Source organism: Pelophylax lessonae, assembly GCF_965119305.1.
Source record: "Pelophylax lessonae genome assembly, chromosome: 5".
Taxonomy (NCBI): Eukaryota; Metazoa; Chordata; class Amphibia; order Anura; family Ranidae; genus Pelophylax; species Pelophylax lessonae.
This window is the reverse complement of record NC_138772.1, coordinates 215754629-215776806: the sequence shown is the minus strand read 5'-3', so window position 1 is coordinate 215776806 and position 22178 is coordinate 215754629. Positions and strand designations below refer to the sequence as shown.

Genomic DNA, 22178 nt, shown 5'->3' with positions numbered 1-22178 from the left:
ATATTTTCTCAGCAAGTAAATTCCCTTGATTAATAAAGGTAATATGTTTGATCAGCAGACCATTGTAAGAAACCAGAGATGAACATAAGCCAACACAATGTGCATAAAAAATGTTATGAACGTGAGCCCTGCTAAGAATGGAAAGAACCATTTCCAGAAACTCAGGATAGCTGACTGTTCTACTCCACATAACTCACAGTGTTTGTTTAAATTTAATAAACCATACCATATGACAAATAGAGCTTAGAGAGCCCAAACGAGTTACAGGACCATAAAATCCATAATTCATGATAAATGCACTGTATGAAGTACTGAGGAAACTCTACAGTCAGTATCATTAGTAGATCTTAGTCTACAGAGCTGCGTTATTAGAAGATTTTAGCTTACAGCAAAAATAGATATTTTGATGCAAAAAGTGCAATAACCCAAGACCTATTTCCATCTTGTTACCAGTGAGAATTGAAATATGGTTGCTGCGGATTAATTCATTTTGCCTCTCATCATTAGCCTTTGCAGTGTCTTGATAATTGAAGTGCCATATGACGTGTAACCTATTCATTTTTTGGGCTGTCATACCAGTTGACTTCATGCATTTTTTAATACAAACTTGTTCTACAGATTCAAACACACATTTAGGCCTGTGTGAATTTCTCCTAAGTCTTTAATCCCCCATATTTTTCCATATATTTTACTGTCCTGGCAACATGACCACGACATCTTGCATGGACCCTTAGATACTTTGCTTCTGGGCCTCACTCAAGAAAAAAAAAAAAAAATATATATATAGATAGATAGATAGATAGATAGATAGATAGATAGATAGATAGATAGATAGATAGATAGATAGATATTATATATATTGTGAGGATTATCATAATATTAATTAAAATGATAGATATCAGAACTCTGAAAAGATAATGTCAATTAGGTCGATTTGCAAAAGGCAAATAGACTGTTCACTTTACAAGGGACATTTGAAAGCATGTGCAAGAGGGGTTTATGTTTTTCGCTGGAATGGTATCTCAATCGTTTCACCCCTGCTAATTTGGTTACGCTCTCTCCATGTCCCAGGCTTCTGTTACTGTATGTATAATGTAGGTGGTGGTGAAGAAGGGAAGGTGTGATGACAGGACAAGTTCTATTTAATGGTGTATTGAAATGTATATTGTTCCCCCTTCGAGGGCCCCCATAAGTGGGTGAAGGGATAGACTCTGAACATGAGTACCCATAAGTTAACCACTTCAATACCGGGCATTTTCATCCCCTTCCTGCCCAGGCCAATTTTCGGAATTCAGCACTTTGAATGACAATTGCGCAGTCATGCAACACTGTACCAAAATTAAATTATCATTTTTTTTTGAGACAGATAGAGATTTCCTTGGGTGGTATTTGATCACCACTGGGTTTTTCATTTTTTTTCTAAACAAAAAAAAAAAAAAAAAAAAAAGACCCAACGTTTTGAAAAATAAACATTTTTCTGTTACAAAATTTTGCAAATAAGTAATTTTTATCTTTACTGATGGGCACTGATGATGCTGCACTGATGTATACTGATGAAGCTGCACTGATGTGTATTGATGGGCAATGTTGAGGCTGCACTGATGTGTATTGATGGGCACTGTTGAGGCTGCACTGATGGGCACTAATGAGGCTGAACTGATGAGGCTGCACTGATGAGGCGACACTGATGAGGCTGCACTGACAAGTAGCGCTCCATTCTGTGCAATGGAACCATTCTAATCAGAGCGACTCAAGTCGCTCCGACTTAGAAAAAGGTTCCTGCACTGCACTACTTTGGGGCGAAGTCGGAGCGACTTACATTGACTTCTATTATAGAAGTCGTTTGCAAGCCGCAATTAAAGTCGTGCTGCACGGGCAGCTTCAAAGTGTGAACCAGGTTTTAAAGTGCTATTAGAGGCAATTTTATTATTTATTTATTTTTTTAAACAAACATGTTATACTTACCTACTTTGTGCAGTGGTTTTGCAGATAGCAGCCTTGATTCTTCTTTTCTCGGATCCCCCGCTGGAACTCCTCCATGCCCCCAGAGCAAGCAGCTTGCAATGGGGGTACCCAAGTTCCTGAGCCGCTGCTCTGTGTCCATTCACACACAGAGCCGTGGCTTAGCCCCGCCCCTTCTCTCCTCATTGGCTCACTGGCTGTGATTTGCACCCTGCATGGGTTTTCTCCAACCTTTCTGGGATCACAGCTCTGCAGACTGTTTTGTAGCGGTGGGTTCATCCCTTTTCCCTTCCCACTTTAATCTACCTGACAGCAGTGGGAGCCAGTGACACCCACTGCTGTCTTAGCAAATAAGGAGGGAGAGTCCAAGGAGAGCCGAGGCTATAGTGCACATTGCTGGATCGTGGTGAGGCTCAGGTAAGTATTAGGGGGGCTGCTGCACAGAGAAGGTTTTTTACCTTCATGCATACAATGTACTTGTACCTTTAAAACCACTTTAAGTTAAAAACCAAATAGTTGAATCTTGTTAAAATGCTTAAATCACTTAAACGCTTTATGAAATCTGGTGCCATTTAAGGCAAAATAAAGTCTCTGTGTCCGGGCCATACAAGTCTGTGTATACGCATGTTTATGCTCAGAGCTACGCATACCCTCATAAAGCCAAATCCTATAATTATTTTCTACATGCAACTGTATGCCGCACTCGTGGCTCCTTGCCTCAAAATACAGCCATATTTTTCTCTATATATTCCAATAGAGTGTAAGCTCTAACAAGCAGGGCCCTCTGATTCCTCCTGTATTGAATTGTACTGTAACTGTATTGTCTTCCCCCACACTGTAAAGCGCTGCGCAAACTGTTGGCGTTATATAAATCCTGTATAATAATAATAATAATATGACTGCTTGCATGAACCTTAATGAAAAAAATACAAAACATAAAAAAAAGTGAAAAAATGTCTACTTGTAACTCAAAGTCCATGTGATGATCCCATTCTTCATTGAGAAATCAAATAAATCAGTGCATCCTCCACCAGTGTAATAAACTGTCAGCAAAAATGAATGTATAAAGGCTTAACAGAGTTCCATGACCTCCTAAATGAATGGAACAGTCATAACACATGGATAGAAGGTCCCTGGAACACTAGGTCACACAACTTGATAGTAGATCAGATAAATAAAAACACTCAAAGATGTCAGATTGTTCTCACATTAAGGGTAAAGAGGACCCCCAGGGCTTGTTTACAGAACTTACTATGATGCAAAACTCCCTTGCAGTTGCCACTCAAAAGAAATCATACATGGAGACCCATGCTCCCCATTGTGTGAACTAGATGCCATAGTTTTACTAAAAACTAGAAACTGCACTTATACAGAAAAAGGCAGATACAGCACTGTATAATGACATCAAGGTGAAGGACACATCCAGATTGTGTTGACATTGCATGCGGGGCCCCACACGTGACCTCCGTAGTGCAGAAGGCATACCCTGTGAATTCTGTCATACAACATTTTCTGCTTACATAGTGAAGTGAATATGTATCACAGAATATAAAGAAGTAAATGTGTGGGGATCTCTACAAAGTAACTGTACAAACTTCAAGATCATTCAAATTAATAGGAGTAAGCTAGAAATCATTGAAATAAAATGAATATATGATTTTACATTTTGACCGTAGATATGCTTTAAGTAAATTGCATTATATTATATATTTACATTTTTTCTTTTACCATTTAGGTGTATATTTTCAAGACAGAAAAACGATTACTTGAGAAGAAATTTTTTGTTTCTGGGAAAAAGGTTAGTCATCTACCTGCAGTATTTATAATCTGATAATATTTCCCTTTCATTTACACTGTTACTAGTTTAGTGCTGCAGTATAAACTAACATATTGTGACAGTGCGAGGTCCTTCTAAGGAAGGGGTCTCCAAGGTGTGGTCCTTCGGCTCCATAGAGACATAAAGTCATGTCAATGCATGTCAGAGCTTTACAATACCTCATGAGACGCGTAGTTCTGCAACAGCTGAAGGGCCGTAGTTTGGAGATCCCTGTTCAAAGGCATATGTTTAACATCTTAGCGGTATTCCCGAGCGTGGCTCGGGGTTACATTTCAGAGCCAAAAGCGGTAACCCAGAGCCACACTTGGGGTACCGCCAGAAGCATCGCTGGATCCTGTAAAAGAGGTTTCTTACCTTATCACCGGGATCCAGCGATGTATCTCAGCGGTATGCGGCGGCGGATCTTCCTCCCGATCCTCTCCGTGCCCCGGCTTCCGTCTCCTGCGACGTGACGTTCGCAGGGGGTGAAACCGGCGGCAAATTCAAATGTAAAACACACCAAACACACTGATACCATTCAAAATAAAATAAATTCACATTACATTGCCCCCAGTGCCCTTTCCTGCAGTTTTACTGTACATTTTATGTATATATATATATATATATATATATATATATATATATATATATGTACCGTATATATATATATATATATATATATATATATATATTACATACATACTTTAACTTTTTTATAGTTTTTTATTATATTATAATTTATGATTTTGTGTCTCATACTTTATCATACCCGAGATGTTATAAAGAAAAACGCACAGTAAAAAAAATCATATGTAAATAGTTGGTTTGGGCTGCTCATTCTCAAGAATTACATGCAAAATAATGGTACCGCTTTCAGCACCTAAAATCCGAAAGAATCGTACCGCCAGGGAGGTTAAGAAATGGATAAAGGAATAACACATGATTCATATTAAGGCAGAATGCAAAGTTTATTTCTGAATGGAGAAGACTAGCTTTTTGGTATTTTCTGGGTTTGGTAGTACCAGATCAGGGTCTGGAGACTTTGAAGTCATTTGGGTGGGAAGAAGTCTCCAATCATGTGTCCAGGTCTTCCTGGAGGCCTGCAGATGTGCATGCTTGTTATAAACCAAGCCTGAGATTATTTCAGGACTCCCATTCTGGAGATAGAGTCATGTCATGAGAGAGTCGTGTGTTCCTGTCAAGAGACTGCACCCCATGTGGGGGGGAATTCCTTGTCTATGGGACTGGGAAAGTTGGGACAGCTGAGGGAGCCTGTGGAGACTGAGAAAGCTGAGGTGGCTAGTAAGTTCAGGGGGCTGAAGGGAATCTGTAAGTCTCTGGAGGAGTGAGAGAGTCTGGGGTGCTAGGGGACCCCATATTGAGAGGCCAGGGAGTGGGCCTTTACAGTGAGGTGCTGCAACAAAAGGCTGAGTGAGCCTCAAGATCCGATAATTTGGTAGACCAGAAACAATAGCAACTGTGCTGCTGACAAGATAGCCAGGTGGCATTTTCAATTTCTGTTTTGCTTTGTGAAGCTGAAACCCCTGCCTGATCAACTTTCTGTTTGACTTTGCTTTCATTTGGCTGGAAAAAAAAATGGGCTCTTAACCACTTTAGCCCTGGAAGATTTGGCTGCTGAATGACCAGGCCACTTTTTTCTACTTGGCAATGCGCGAATTTAACTGACAATTGCGCAGTCATGCAATGCTGTACCCAAACTACATTTTTGTCCTTTTTTCCCCACAAACAGAGCTTTCTTTTGGTGGTATTTGATCACCTCTGCACTTTTTATTTTTCGTGATATTAATAATAAAAACCAAAATTTTGCAAAAAATTAACATTTTCTACTTTGACTGTTAAAAAATATCCAATATATTTAATTTTTGTCATATATTTAGGCCAAAATGTATTTAACTACATGTCTTTGTGTTTTGCGACTCGGCACTGCGTTAATTTAACGGACAATTGCGCAGTCATGCGACGCTGTACCCAAATTAAATTTATGTCCTTTTTTTCCCCCCCCACAAACAGAGCTTCCTTTTGGTGATATTTGATCACCTGTGCAATTTTTAATTTTTGAAGAAAAGAGCGACAATTTTGAAAAAAAAAAAAAAAAACAATATTTTTCACATTCTGATATATAACATTCCCAAAAAAAATCAAAATTTTTTAACATTTTAGGCAAATTTGTTTTCTGCTACATATTTTTAGTAAAAAAAATTGCAATAAGCGTATTTTGATTGGTTGTCGCGTTTACTAACTACGGGAAAGATTTGTAATTTTTTTCTTTTTTTTTTTACTAGTAATGGCGGCGATCTGCGTTTTTTTTTTATGGGACTGCCACATTGCAGCATACAGATCGGATCCCTAACTGACATTTTTGACACTTTTGGGGGGACCAGTGACATTACTACAGTAATCAGTGCTAAAAATATGAACTGTTAGTGTAATAATGACACTGGCAGGGAAAGGGTTAACACTGTTGGTGATCAAGGGGTTAAATGTATGCCTCATGCTTACTGACGTGTGTGGGGGCTCTGTGACAGAGACAGAGGCTGCAGGTTCAGCTATGCTGAATCCTGTGATCTCTCCCTGTCTGTCACAGAGATGATCCGCATGCTATGTTTACACAAACAGGCGGATTTTCTCACACTTTCCCCGACGATCGGGGAAGAGAGACGTTGATCGCCGCCTCTCCTCCTCCGGCCCGACTCCCGCTGTGTCTAAACGGAACGAGCCTCTGGCGGCGCTCTCGTGCCGCCGAGACAGCTAGGAGTCCAGCGACGTAGGTCTACGTCGCTGGACACAGGGCTGCCGCTGTGCCGCAGTAGCAGCACAGTGAGCGGTCCTAAAGTGGTTAAACAAAAGTTAGGACTAGCGACTCACTTAAAACACATCTACCACATGAACTTAATCACCCTATATCACAATACGTAAAACTGTTCTTCATGGCATTAGGATGAAAAAGTTACCCACATGTTAAAAGTTTTTTGATAAATCATATTTAAAATATGTGGTGACTCACTACAGTACAGTGTGCAAATTTTTAGGTACATATACAAACCTATGTACCTTTAATTCAAGATTTATACTTATACTATTATAAATTAGTTTGTGTGTTATATCAGGTTGTGATAACATTGCCAGTTAAATAAATTCACATATCTCTCCTTATTTTATTATCTTATTTGCACATATACCTCTTCTCTCACTTTTGTACTTTAGGACCTAGCTTATTTATTTATTGATTGAATTAATCAACTATTTACTACTGTACTTGATTACATCAGGGCATTTGTGTCACCTATATATATTTATATATCCAAGTATTTATATACATTTATTTATTCTCGCACATTCTATTAAGTGTTTGTTCATATTCTCATGTGCACCTGGCAACTAGCAATTATTGATTTTCTTACGATCCTATTTTTTTTTTTTTTGTTAATTTTTGGCACTTGCACTTTAACACTAGTGCACCTGGCAATTAGTTTTTATTGATATATCACACGGTTTGAGAGCTAATTTTTGGTACTTGCACTAGAGTGTATAGGATTGGTCGAGCGCAGCTATTCTATATCACTATATAATTTTTTACCACTTTTCACGTTTTCACGTTTTTGTTTCAGCTCCCAATCAGGAATTATTCCTACACCTTTTGACTCATATTTATTTACATATTATTTCCCACTGCACGGGTACTGTTGGTGCTTAACACCAATTTCTTGTCTTCCAAGTTTTTAATAACGTCTGTGTCCATGCTGCAAAGATTGCCCTGTTATTTGTCTTGATCTCCGTTGTCACATACACAGAAAGGAATGAGAAATCCACCTGTTCGTTTTCCTCTCCTGCGTTTCCTGAACAGGAAGTGAGGACAATTTCCAAAAGCAATACAGATATTAAAAATAACCAGAAAGGGATTTAACCCTTCTTTATGATATCCAAAACTAAAATAAAATAAAGGTTTGGCTATACATATACATTAATCCTAATCTGCCACTTGGTAAAAAAAAACTTCATATCTTTAGGTGTCTCTCTGTCTGCCACAGTTCACCACCCAGTGCCAGAGCAGCCACTTGCCAGGCTTGAGAATTCATGGGTGTGTATTCTTCAATCCAAATTTCGGGCTGATAGGAATAAACACTGTAGGACCAGTCCCCTGAAGTCGCTTCTTTTTTTCTAATGTGCTGGACACAGACTCCCCGGTGGGTGGGGTGGCAGTTCAGCTTTAATCCTGTGAAAGTTTTAGTGTGTGTAAGGTCCCTTCTGGTGGGCACTGGTGGCAGATTGGCCAGTAGCTGCTATACAAACAGTTAATATATACTAAGTTCGGATTAATTTACCTGCAGCTTCATAACTTCCCATGTTGTTTATAAACTGGAGGAAAACCAGGCAAGATTTTGCGATAAATTACTTCAAAATAAAAAAAAGGGATTATTGTTACCTTTCTTTGTCCGTAATTTGATGTTTAATGTGAACATACATTCACTGAACTAACCAGTAAATTATTCACATGCAACTCTGCTTGGATAACTATAACACGTACAGATAACATTGAATTTAACTGAAATGAGAATTAGGCATTTTATGTTTTCGGAATTAACTGCGTAATATGTAGAACATATGACACTACACAGACAGAATGGAGAAATCATCATGGCCTTGTATCAAACAATCATTGCATTGTAAGCTTTTCTTAGTAAATAAGAGTTCCTATTCATGGTTGTCTGTAATGATTGTTAGCACAGTTTTACAAATGTGTATCTGGAAAGAATATGCTTCTTGTTTTTACTTTTCCCCTATTGCTAGTAGGAATTATTTAACCACTTGCCGACCGCCGCACGACTATCTACGTCGGCGGTCAGCCCCTCACAGGCAAACTAACGTAGGGCTACGTTGCTTGCTTGTGAGGGTCTAGGGAGCGAGCGCGCGCCCCCCGGGGCGCGCTCCCGCTCCCGCGTGGTCACGGACCCCCCCGCGCGTGTGACCAGCGGACCCGATGTCCGCCGGTCACTCGGCGATCGGCGGGGGAGAGGGAGAATGTCAGGCAGCTTGTGTAAACAAACTGCCTGTCATTCTCTTCGCTGCAAAGACACTGATAAAACGGATCTGGTATGTAGATCCGTTGATCAGTGTCTTTACAGCTAGAGCCACAGCCAATCACAGTAGAAACCACGCCCCTAGGGACACACACAGCCCCTCCCTTCCAAATAAAGTTAACCCCTTCACTACCAGTGTATTTTTACAGTAACAGTGCATATATATAGCACTGATTACTGTAGAAATGTCACTGGTAACCCCAAAAGTGTCAAAAATGTCAGTCAAGGGTCCGATCTGTCCGCCGCAATGTCGCAGTACCGCAAAAAAAATCGCAGATCGCCGCCATTACGCGTTAAAAAAAAAAACAACAAAAATGACAAAAATCTTTCCCTTTGTTAGTAAACGCGATAACTTTTGCGCAAACCAATCAAAATACGCTTTTTGCGATTTTTTTTACCAAACATAGGTAGCATAAAATAAATTGGCCGAAAATTTTTAAAAATTTTGATTTTTACATTTTTTTTTGGGGGAATTTCATATAAAAAAATGTGAAAAATATTGCTATTTTTGCAAAATTGACGCTCTTTTTTTGTTTATAGCGCGTGATCAAAAAATCGCACAGGTGATCAAATACCACCAAAAGAAAGCTCTGTTTGTGGGAAAAAAAGGACATCAAATTCGTTTAGGTACAGCGTCGCACGACCGCGCAATTGTGCGTTAAATTCACGCAGTGCCGAATCGCAAAATACCCCCTGGTCGGAATGGGGGTAAAATCTTCCGGGGCTTAAGTGGTTAACAATGTATGTGATTGTCTACAAACATACAAGAGAAAATATAAGAGGTCATTGGGATGAAATACTTACAGACTATCTAAAATAAATAATGAACTAGTTATTTAGGACTCCATAAGCCCTGCAATTTGTGACCGTAAACAGTTAGTATTCCAGAATCAAATTATTTTGTCTAGCACTAATTACTTTAGTTTGTTTATGCTGGCCAAGGCAGAAGTCAATTTTTTCACTATGGAAGCTATATGCCAGAGGATCGCTTTCCACCCCAATCCCAATAGGATAAGGACTATTGGGTAATTACCAATGGGTAAAGATATTTTCGTTGTGGCCTGCAGTACAACATGCAAATTGAAGCAAATGTTGTAGCCCATAGGACGGATCCTGTACCTCTGTAGATAGATATCGGGACTGACATGGGTTTTAGACCCTGCTGACAATAAAGTCATATATAAAGGTAACCATATTTATTAAATAATGGAAGACGGTTACTATAAAGATGCAAGATATATTATAAAGCTACTTTTAGCAATCCATGGATGTAGCACATATCAGTCATTGTTCTCACAGCTGAACTCAGCACTAAACTGTCAAAAGTTGGTTTCTTGGAAATCATTTTAACATTAAACATTTCTTTCACTGTTGTAAGCTTTGTAATATTCAGCAACAATCATTGTAACTGAAAGTCTTGCACTTCACAAGGATCTATGGGAAGATATTACCAATTTAACCACTTGCTTTGAATCTGAAAGGCATCTTATTTGAAACCCAGGACAGGAGGTTTAACACCTCTACTGCATCAGAGCAGAAAAGTAGACTGTTCATCATAGAGGTTTATTGTTTTTCCTGGTTCAGACCTGTTCAACACTGGCCTGCCATGAAAGATTATACAAGTTCAAACATTAAAACCTCCCTTGCTTTGTTATATTTAGAGGTGTTTAAAGATTAAAATTCTAAAAACGATATTGCTATTGTACCGTTTTAATGCAACTAGTGCTTAGTGTAATTCTTTAAAAATGCCCAATTTATGAACTTTGTTCAAAAAAATTTTCTTTGGAGATCTATTTAAAGTGAACCAAATCCCATCAAACATATTTATGTATGGAACATTGTCTTATTAAAAATACATTAGGCAATGTGAATAATATGAAAAACTAAGGAAAAAACAGAAAAAAAAGAAAAAAACAGAAATAGGGCAACACATAATATAACATCCCCTTCTTTGCTGCCTTTTTTATGTTGTTTTAAATAGGGTAGGGAATGAGCATGACTTTTTGTGCTGTGGTGGAGACTTCCTTGCATGTCCCTGTCATGTCACTTGGACAGAAAGTGAAGGGGAAATCTCTCCAGTCAGGGATAAAGATAGCAATAAAAACATATCTAGAAGACAAAGGGAGTATAGGTACCTATGTCCTGTTTTTACATGTTTTTATTGTTGTCTGTGTCTTCATTGGGGGATTCCCCAACTTAATGTCCTGGTGACAGATGTTACCAATAAAAAAAAGTCATTTGTCCCCAGTATGGTCAATGGCAGTAAGTCCTAACCTTTCTTTACTTCATCTAAAAGTAAGGAAAAGCAGTTCTGGCTTAAGTTCGACTTTAAGTCTTTGCAAGGCCTGTGCTAATGCCTTACTTTTGACATATATTATTTAATGGAACTCTCAAAACGCAGAATTCACTTACAGGGATTGATTTACTAAAACTGGGGCATTCATAATCCGGTGCAGCTGTGCATGTTATCCAATCAGCTTCTAAATTCAGCTTGTTCAATTAGGCTTTGAAAAAAAAAATACCTGGAAGCTGATTGTCTTCTACGCAGAGCTCCACCAGATTTTGCACTCTCCATTATAGTAAATCAACCCCACAGTGTACAATGAAGCTTAACAGAGTTACATTTTCTAAACGCTGTCAACTGAACTTAATGCACAATATTTTGTTTTTATGGGCGGAAATACTGAATGCTTTGTTATGGCTCAACTTGGTTGCAGATGGGCTCTTACTTTGGCTCCTCCTTATGTGCAGTTGATCTCAATGCTGATGGCCTATCAGACCTCCTGGTGGGGGCTCCCATGTTCTCAGAGGTGAGGGATGAAGGACAAGTGACTGTTTACATCAACAGAGGAAATGTAAGTACGCCTTATACAAAATATTGATAATATGTCTTAGTAATACACGTAAAATAGTGATATGAAAATGTAAAATCTAAAAAAAAGAAAAGAAAAAAAAAGTATTTGCATTAAAGTATATCTTAAAGAGCTTAATATGCTTTTGCTATGTACTGTATATATGTTTACTGTTTTACCTACCAAAAAAAGTACATTTTTCTTTGGTCACAGAGTAGGCTAATTTCACAATTCAATTCAATGCTTTGGTGCTGTTTCCTACATTGACCCATCAGATATAAATATATATACCTCATATATATATATATATATATATATATATATATATATATATATATATATATAGCTCATGCTAGAAATGATCTATGTATAAAAACCAGGAGCTGAAGTGTCACTAATAGAATGTGTGTTAATTATTTTACTGAATCTTTACAAGGACATCAGCGGGTTTTCACTTTTTCCAGACATGCTGTATCTTTTACACTCTCATTTCCTTGTTGTGGATTTCCTTTGACATAAATCTGTTTGACTTGCACACATATAGCCATTTTCTAGAGACTTTTTAAATCAGTATTGCATTTGGCAGAGTTTCAGTAGTTGGTGTTTCATTCATACGGGAATTCCATAGAATTTGAAAAAGCCTCAAATCCTAAAAGTCTTTAGGATCTTTATGACAGTTGGCTGCAGAATATATTTAGCTACATAACTATGTAACTCATTTACACCTATCCGTTTTATAGTATCTCTGAGGGCTCATTTGCTCTTGCGGTTGGGAGGGGATTGGGACAACCACTCCCACCTTAGCCTTGCACATTTCCCGGACAGGGTTTACACAAATGCTGCGGCAAAAATGATACCCTCTGTTGCGTTTGGTGGACAATACTGCCGCCAAAAGCAGCCCATCCATGGAGCCATGCTGCAATAACGAGTTAGGCTAGGCTTGTGGTTGGTGTGTGGCATTTCCATTCACAGACCCTGTTCAGCTGTTAAAAAAGAAAAAAAAATCAGGCATTCAGGAGGTGGCACTGTTACCTCCTGAGTGCCTGTTAACTGCTCTTGTACCACTTTCTAAAAAGGGATACACCACACATTGCTTTTCAAAGTCCATTCACATCTGTGTATGCACCACCAGTGAGGTGAATATTTTCTTCCAATCTGCTTCTTCTTACAACATTGAGTGACTTTCGACACAAAGAGTGAAAATTCCTCCACCAGAATAAATTGGCCTTGTACCAAAGAATAGGGACTTGTATGGTCAACAATGCCTGTGACTTAACCCTGACAGGGCCCCTTGAGTGCAGAGGAACCACGAGTATATGGTCCTGAGTGTCCACACATCCACCTCCACAGTATAAAAATGGTATCGCTCCCCTTAGGAAAAACAATAAATCCGCCATAGTGTGAAACGCACCAAATATTTATTATAAAAATTATAAGAATGCACTTACAGCAATTCCATATAAAATGTGCATGTGGGTTGAAAAAGCCGGCCAGCTATCCTAAAACTCGCCCGCATTTCCACATTTTGTCATGTTACAACCAAAAACGTAAATCTATTTTTATTGGGATTTTTTGTGATTGGCCAACACAAAGTGGCACATAATTGCTCGACATACTTCATTCAAGTTTGGTGGTGGAGAGCTGCAAATTTCTCATATATATCCGGCTCATAATTGTGAAGTGGAAGGAAAATGATAAATGGTTTTCAACATTTTTTACAAATAAATATGTGAAAAGTGTGGCGTGCATTTGTATTAGGCCCCTTTTACTCTGATACCCCCCAATACCCCCTAATTAATATCTAGTGGAACCAATTGCCTTCTGAAGTCACCTTATAAGTAAATAGACTCCACCTGTGTGTAATTTAATCTCAGTATAAAAACAGCTGTTCGCTGAAGCCCTCAGAGGTTTGTTAGAGAACATTAGTGAACAAACAGAATCATGAAGGCCAAGAAACACACCAGACAGTTCAGAGATAAAGTTGTGGAGAAGTTTAAAGCAGGGTTATAAAAAACATATATCAAGCTTTGAACACTGTTCAATCCATCATCTGAAAATGAAAAGGGTATGACACAACTGCAGACCTACCAAGACATGGCTGTCCATCTAAACTGATAGGCCAGGCAAGAAGAGCACTAATCAGAGAAGCATTGAAGAGGCCCATGGTAACTCTGGAGGAGTTGCTGTGGTCCACAGTTCAGGTGGGAGAATCTCACTCTGCACTCCAGAAATCTGGCCTTTATGGAAAAGTAGCAAGAAGAAAGCCATTGTTGAAAGGAAGCCATACGAAGTTCCGAAAGCATATTCATGTATTAGAATGGCCCAGTCAAAGTCCAGATCTAAATCCAATTCAGAATTTGTGGCAAGTCTTGAAAATGAATTTTTACAGATGCTCTCCATCCAATTTCACAGAGCTTGAGCTATTTTGCAAAGAAGAATGGGCAGATATTTCGCTCTCTAGATGTGCAAAGCTGGTAGAGACATACCCAAAAAGACTTGCAGCTGTAATTGCAGCAAAAGGTGGTTCTACAATATATTGACTTAACCATTTATTATTTTCCTTCCACTTCACAATCATGGGCCACTTTGTGTTGGTCTATCACATAAAATTCCAATACATTTAGGTTTTTGGTTGTAACATTACATAATGTGGAACATTTCAAGGGGTATGAATACTTTTTTAAAGCACTGTAAGAGCAATCAAATGCTACATGTAAACAATATATTTCCTCTATTCATAAATTGTATATGTATAAATTGGCATATTAGAAGTGAAGTTGAATCAACGTATTCAGTCTTGTAGAGAAGTTTAGTAATTCCTGTCCAAATAAAAGTATGTGTGTACAGAATGTAATATTTATGAGAGATATACATATTTTATATGTATTATTTTCCCAACAACATGTAGTGGACTTACTGAAAATATAAAGTGCCATGTTTCCAGTGAGTTGGATACTACTTGAAATATTGGTGTTAAATTCATTGTGGGTAACAATATTTTGAGCAATTATCAATAGCAATCTTAAAAGCCACTTCCTGTCTTTCGTGTAAGACCCCGTTCAGACAGGGGCGACACGACTTGGTGGGGCGACCTGTGAAGTCGCGGTGCATAGCGTGCACCGTGACCTCGGCGCGACTTGTACGGACTTCATATCATTGAAGTCAATGCAAGTCGCCTCCAGGTCGCCCCAAAGTAGTACAGGACCCTTTTTCTAAGTCGGAGCGACTTGTGTCGCTCCTATTAGAACAGGTCCTGTGCTAATCAATGGCGAGCGACCCACCGCGACTTGTCAGGCGACCAAGTCGCCTAACAAGTCGCGCTAGTATGAATGGGGGCTTAAATATTTAAATAGAAGGCACCAGAGCTGCAGATATCAACTCTGCAATGCAAGTTTGAATTTCAAACCTAAACTCTGCTCCCTCATTTTATTCTACACTACAGTACTGAAATCTGTTTTCCCATGCAAACGATTCTTTATAAGATTCCGATATTAAAGTAAACCAACACGAAGAAAAAATTTAGTATATAACTACAGAAACCATAATGTACCAGGATATACTAAAATGCATTGAAGTCAATGGGATAGGCAAAATGAAGGTGGATGCAAAAAATGTGTATTGGGGGGTATAACATTTTAAATGCTTCCAAAGGAGGGGCATGATAGAAACATTTTGAAGACCCCTGCTAACCCTTTGTTAATCAACAAAGCCATGAGATCACCAACTCAACTTTGTTGATAAACCAAGGGTTATGGTTCAAGGTTTAGTTAGCGTTATGCCTGGTACACACAGTACATTTTTTCTTTTTTCCTTTCAATCCAAGGGACTGAATGAAAAAAACTGACAGATCACAGTACTAACACAAGCGATGTTATTACAGAAATCTCCCATCCTCTGCTATTGTGTTCTGACAGGGGGATCGCCCCCTCGCCAGGACACACTGATTAGATGCTGATCGGATGCTGGTTTTCCCGCATGCCTGTTTGACAGAAGCCGGTCTCATGACAAGGACTGGGGAGATGTACACATGGGCCCAAAGTCGGCTGGTTCCTATCGAACTGACCATTTTTGGTGTGTGCCCGATATTAGGGTTGGAATTAAGTTAGTTTCAGTTAGCTTTGGTCTGGTTTATCAACAAGGCTTTGGTAAAGTACAAAAATCTGCCTTCAATGCTGTATTTGGTTTTCTACATTTTAGAACAGATTTACTTTAACGTATTTTGGATTTGTGTTATATATCTTTACGTCTTTCAGTATAATTATTATGTTTTAAATGATTTTTGTATATATTGTCAGAAGTGCTAAAAATAGTTGTTTTTACCCATAACATACTACAGCAAGAGACTGCTTGAGGTCATTGCAGCCGTATTAGTGCACTTGCGACAGAGACAATGTACTTGACGGTACTCAATTGTCTCTACAGCAAGAGACTGAAAGGCAAAATCTGATCTGTTACTATGAGAAGTTGTCACTTCAGACACTGACAAACCATAAGGCCCCTTTCACATAAACGATGCGATCAGATCCGCCTATCAGTTTTTTAGGCGGATCTGATCGGATCCTCCATGCATCCCTATGGGGCAGTGGATGTCAGCGGAGATATGTCCGCTGACACCTGCTGCCATCTGCATCCGATCCTGTCCGTGAAATCCAGACAGATGGAAACCCTATTTTCCATCCGTCCAGGGGGTCAGATCGGATGAGAGCGGACAGATGGTCCGCTCTCATCCGATTCCCCCATAGAGAGCAGTGGGTCTCTGACACCTCTGTCTCCGCACACACACACAGTGCGGAGACGGAGCTGTCATCCGCCTGCTCAGCGGGGATCGGCGGATCGATCCCCGCTGAGCAGAGAATGGTCCGCACCGGACAGCGGACCGCGTGAAAGGGGCCTAACTGACTATGTGACAGATAATAAATATAGTACAGAAGCATTGCAATATTTAAACCAGAAAAAAACTGATGGGCAACGTGTCTTACCGAAGAACAGTCTGATTCCTTTTAATTAACTAAACAACGTCATGCTTTTTTTTTTCCCCAACGCATGCATGAAATACAGTGAAGCCACTTAGTTGTTCGATGAGAAACACAGATTATTTTTCAGAGGGATACTTCATACATGGGATTCAAGTTTTTGGTGCTCAACAAGCACAGTAAATTAATTCTCAGCTGCATCTTTTTACAAGCATGCCAGTAGCTTTGTATTCAAGGCCATTGGCCTTTTTAGGCTGGGTCCCATTGGGGAGATTTTCATTTACTTCTGACTTCACCTGTCTCAACACGAAGTGAGAGAGAGATCTCTCCAAAGTATAGAAGAAAACGAACCCTTTTAGACAGTTGTCGCTATAATATTGGAATTTCTTTCTCTCTATTCCTGTTCTGGCAACAAGGACATGGACCCTCCAGGAGAGGACATATACCTTGAGAAATCCAAGTATAATTCATCAAAGAGAGTGCCAAAAGGAAAATCCTTAGGAGTCCAAAGTCTTTATTGTTCAACTGAGTCCAACAAGCAGGGCAAGGGATTGTCAGTGCATTTTTGCAGCCACACCATCCCCACTTCATCAGGGCTGGGTGAAATGGCAGAATGTTAAATGGACTCAAAAGTACTCCTAAGCAGACTGATCTACAGGCAATGGAGGTTATAGACAACAGTCAGTGCTGGTGTTGGCAGTAAACGCGGCCAAAAAATAATAATAAAAACCTGACAGATGTTCTATTCTTTCTATTCTATCAAAAACAAAATACTTTGTGTAATAAAAATGTATGCAAACCCTTTTAATATTTGCTCCCTTTTGGCTGTTAAATATACCATTGAAAGCATTTTGTTATATCTATTCAAACAAGGCAAAAATATATCTGATGATCCTGCCAGAAATCGTGTGAACTGATGACTTCCTGTAATATCTGCCTCTGCTGACTGTTATCAAATACCATTGATCTAAGCTATTTCTTTCAACTACAAAACACTTCTCTGTTATGGAGAATAGGAGAGGGAGATGTGTTCTGTAGTTCTGACCTGAATTGACAACATTGCCGCTCTATATATACAGTGCAATAAAAGAGTGTTGTTAATATATAAAAGAAAGAGAATTGTGGGACTTTAAATGAGGTAAAATTGGACATGAAGTATTTTAATGATAGAATAAATATAATAAAGAATCACTGTTACATAAGCACATACAGAGATACAGCACAGAGCAAATATGATAATACATAGTAAATCCAAATATATTACAAAATTTCTAGGACCAAATAATAGATCACTCAAGAATGTAATGGATCTATCAACATGTAAATATTCTCTGTGCTCATAAGCTTGCAATGTAGCATGTTAAAATAAAACATTGGAGTAATTGTAGGCTCTACGCGTTTCGTGGACCTCCGTCCATTCATCAGGAGCTTAAAAAGTATGTCTAAAAATGGAAATATGGGTTGTATTAATATATTGTAAAAAGGGGAAATAGATGATATTGAGAGATATATAGGAATAGACACTAACTTGAACAGTGTCATAAATCCTCAAAACAGTCCAGTCAGAAGAAAGGGGGACTGAGGCGGATTCAGGGATTGCCTGTTCCGGGGCTGAGACATGGATTGCAACCAGCAAAAGGACAACAGGAAGGAGAGGACCAAAGTGAAGGTGAATAAGGAATTCCAAGGATATACTCCGGGGATTGATGGCAAAGGCTCATTAGAAGCACAATCAATCTGAAAGATTGATTCATTTAAAGTCCCACAATTCTCTTTCTTTTATATATTTACACATAGGGATGGAGACAATTGGACATTCATTGAGGGATGGCAAACCATGCATAAAACCCTTCTTTTCTGTACTAAATGAGTGTTGTTAATTGAAAACAAATTCAGGGACCACATATAAGTACTGGTAAGCTGCAATATAATCTTTTTTTTAACCGGCCTCTACCCTAGAAAAGCTGAACACATACAAGGCTATGTCTACTGTAGTTGCCGGAGTTCATTGGCAGATTCAGGGCTTTATGCCTCGTACACACGCACCAATTGTTGGCCGTGAATTTTCAGCCAACGTCCGATCGGCCGATTGTCGGCTTGTTAGTATGATGATTCCGACAACCGACTGCGACTTTTCGGCCAAACAAAATCTGGTGTGCATGCTATAAAATTTTTGTTGGCCGTCAACAGAACGGCCGATTGTTCGTCAGTCAGTACAGATTTCGGCAGACAAAAATCAGATGAGCAAGACTGGGCATGCTCAGAGAAGAAAAAACACATGGAAAGTAAACCAGCACATGACATCACTTCTGAAGTTGGTTGTTGGCCGAAAAAATGTGTGTGCAGTCTAGAGCACATTTCAACCAACACAACAACACTGGACAAAAGACGGCCGATCGGTCAGCCGATAATCGTTGCGTGTGTACGAGGCATAAGATTGCTATCTTGCCATCATAAATTAATTAACAACTATCCATTAGTTTTGAATCCAGCACATCTAGGTGCGGTAATTTACTGTATGTTCCCTTTGTAGTCAGTATGAATGTCACATTTAGTTTCTTATTGTAATCAGTTTCAAAGAACTGTCACTGCCATGTGGCGATAAATGTGTCTGTATATATTAAAAGCAGTGTTGTGTCTGTTTAGATAGGAAGTGTAATCTCTACTCAGGTGTTTCCTGCATAGATTGTGAAGCCAAGCAATCATCCAGCGGGATATCCATCTATTAACTGGGTCTCTACTGCTGTGTATTCTAAAGCATTTTTATGTTTCCTGTTTGCTAGGCAGTAATGGAAGAACAAATTGTGTTGAATGGTGACAATGCGTACAATGCACACTTCGGGGAAAGCATGGCTAACCTTGGGGATATCGATGATGATGGTTATTCAGGTCAGTATTTTTGTACATGTATTGTTAATTCTTGAAGAAAAAAAAACTTGTATTAAGAAACCATTAAATTATTTAGATCATGGGTGTCCAACCTTTTGGCTTCTCTGGGCCACATTGAGTGTAGAGAAATTTTCTCGGGCCGCATATAAAATATATACTATAGTTAATGTATACAAGTAATAAAACGCCGCTTTGCCCTTCCCGTGCAAAAGCCCACCCCCCAGCACTTATTTAACACAACTAGTGGATGATCCCCTCCGAGGCAGCCTCTGTGCCCCCGACTCGACTTTCTTCCTCCCCAGCAAAAAAAAAATTTGTCAGGGGGCAGTGGGCCGCATTGCCTGTGGTTCCGGGCCACATGCGGCCCCCGGGCCGCAGGTTGGACATGCCTGATTGAGATCATTAAAAGTTGATAATTTGCCATTTATACTCAGTAATTTTCATAGCAGTACTAATATTTTTTTTAAAAATATTTTTCCTGTATTCTTTTTTATATTTATTTATATGTGTGTATATATAAATATTTATCTATATTTTATATATATATATATGTGTGTAAATATATACATACAGCGGGTAAAATAAGTATTGAACACGTCACAATTTTTCTAGGTAAAAATATTTCTAATGGTGCTATTGACATTAAATTTTAACCACATGTCGGTAACATCCCAATCCAAACATACGAAACCAAAACAAAAAAATTCAGAAATTAAGTTATGTGTAATAAAGTGGAATGACACAGGAAAAAGTATTGAACACATGAAAAAAGGGAGGTGCAAAAAGGCATGGAAAGCCAAGACACCAGTGAAATCAGTAATTAGAAAGCAATTGTGCCCCTTGTCAGTGCAAATTATTATCAGCTGGCTTAGTCTCAACTGATGGCCTATAAAAAGGTGTCTCATTACCAAGGTGTCACTCAAGAAACATTTCATGATGGGTAAAAGCAAAGAGCTTTCTCAAGACATTCACAACCTTATTGTTGCAAAACATATTGATGGCATTGGTTACAGAAGGATTTCTAAACTTCTGAATGTTCCAGTGAGCACTGTTTAGGCCATAATCTGAAAGTGGAAAGAACACCATTTAACCATAAACCAGCCACAACCAGGTGCTCCTCGCAAGATTTCTGACAGAGGGGAAAGGAATTATCAGAAGAGTTGTCCAAGAGTCAAGGACCATTTCTGGAGAGTTTCAGAAAGACCTTGATTTAGCAGGAACAATTGTTTCAAAGAAAACCATAAGTAATGCACTCAACCGCCATTGCCTGTATGCATGCTCACCACGCAAGGCTCCATTGCTGAAGAAAAAACATGTTGAAGCTCATTTGCTTCACAACATTTATACAAGTCTGTGAAATCCTGGAAGAATATAGTCTGGCCAGAGGAGACCAAAATTGAACTCTTTGGATGCCATTATACAAACCATGTTTGGAGCTCAAATGGCACTGCAAATCCCCCCTAACACACCATACCAATAGTGAAGTTTGCAGGTGGGAACATCATGGTGTGGGGCTGTTTTTCAGCATACGGTACTGGCAAACTTCATTTCATTGAAGGAAGGATGAATGGAAAAATGTAACAAGACATTCTTGATAATAAATCTGCTGCCATCAATCAGGATGATGAAGATGAAACAAGGGTGGACATTTCAGCAAGACAATGATCCCAAACACAAAGCCAAGGAAACTCTCAATTAGTTTTAAAGAAAGAAAATAAAGTTGCTACAATGGCCCAGCCAGTCACCTGATTTGAATCCAATTGAAAATCTATGGAAAGAACTAAAGATCAGTGTTCATAGAAGAAGCCCACGAAACCTTCAAGATTTGAAGACTGTTTGTGTGGAAGAATGGGTCAAAATCACACCTGAGCAATGCATGCAACTAGTTTCTCCATACAGAAGGTGCCTTGAAGCTGTCACTACCAACAAAGGATTTTTTGTTAAGTATTACATTTCAGTTAGCATCTTCAATACTTTTTCCCTGTGTCCTTTCATTTTATTACACGTAACTTCATTTCTGAACTTAGTTGTTTTGGTTCTTTTGTATGTATGGATTACATGGGTTAGGAAAATGGTGACATGTTCAATACTTTTTTTTACCCGCTGTGTATATAAAATATGCTTTAGCATCCTTGGCAGTGTTATAGTTTTGTCTGTGATGCCACAGGGGAGATTTTCCTTACTTCCTGTCTTTGTGACATCAGGGCAAGAAATGGGAGGTGCGGTTTTCTCCAGGACAGAAAATTACATCTGCATTCTATGAAAAATGTGTTTTTTTGTCTGTGTCCCCTTCCGTCTCAGTGATAAAAAAAAAAATATATGATAGAGGTTCCAACCCTCCCTGTTCTTAGACAAAATAAAAGAAAATGGCTGAATTTGGGTTTTAGGGTCAATTTACACAAGCGATTACATATGCTGTGATTTCCAGCTACAAGAATCTATGCATTCCTGCATCTGGAATGGACAGGGGTTTGCTGCTGGAAATCACATTGTGTGTAATTGCCCTTATGAATGGACCCTTAACATACTGAATACCATTATTACATGTATTAAACTATGGTCCCTAGGCTGTTTTCCTCCTTAAATC

The 22178-nt window shown here is 38.9% G+C and overlaps 1 protein-coding gene across 1 annotated transcript in view; it reads left to right on the top strand.

Moving 5' to 3' along the window:
• ITGA9 (integrin subunit alpha 9) overlaps positions 1-22178 on the top strand; it is a 578355-nt gene that overhangs the window by 190534 nt on the left and 365643 nt on the right. The window contains exons 8-10 of the mRNA XM_082257332.1: positions 3698-3760; positions 11595-11732; positions 19486-19591. Of these exons, the coding sequence (XP_082113458.1) occupies positions 3698-3760; positions 11595-11732; positions 19486-19591 (307 nt within the window). The remainder of the gene's footprint in view (positions 1-3697; positions 3761-11594; positions 11733-19485; positions 19592-22178) is intronic.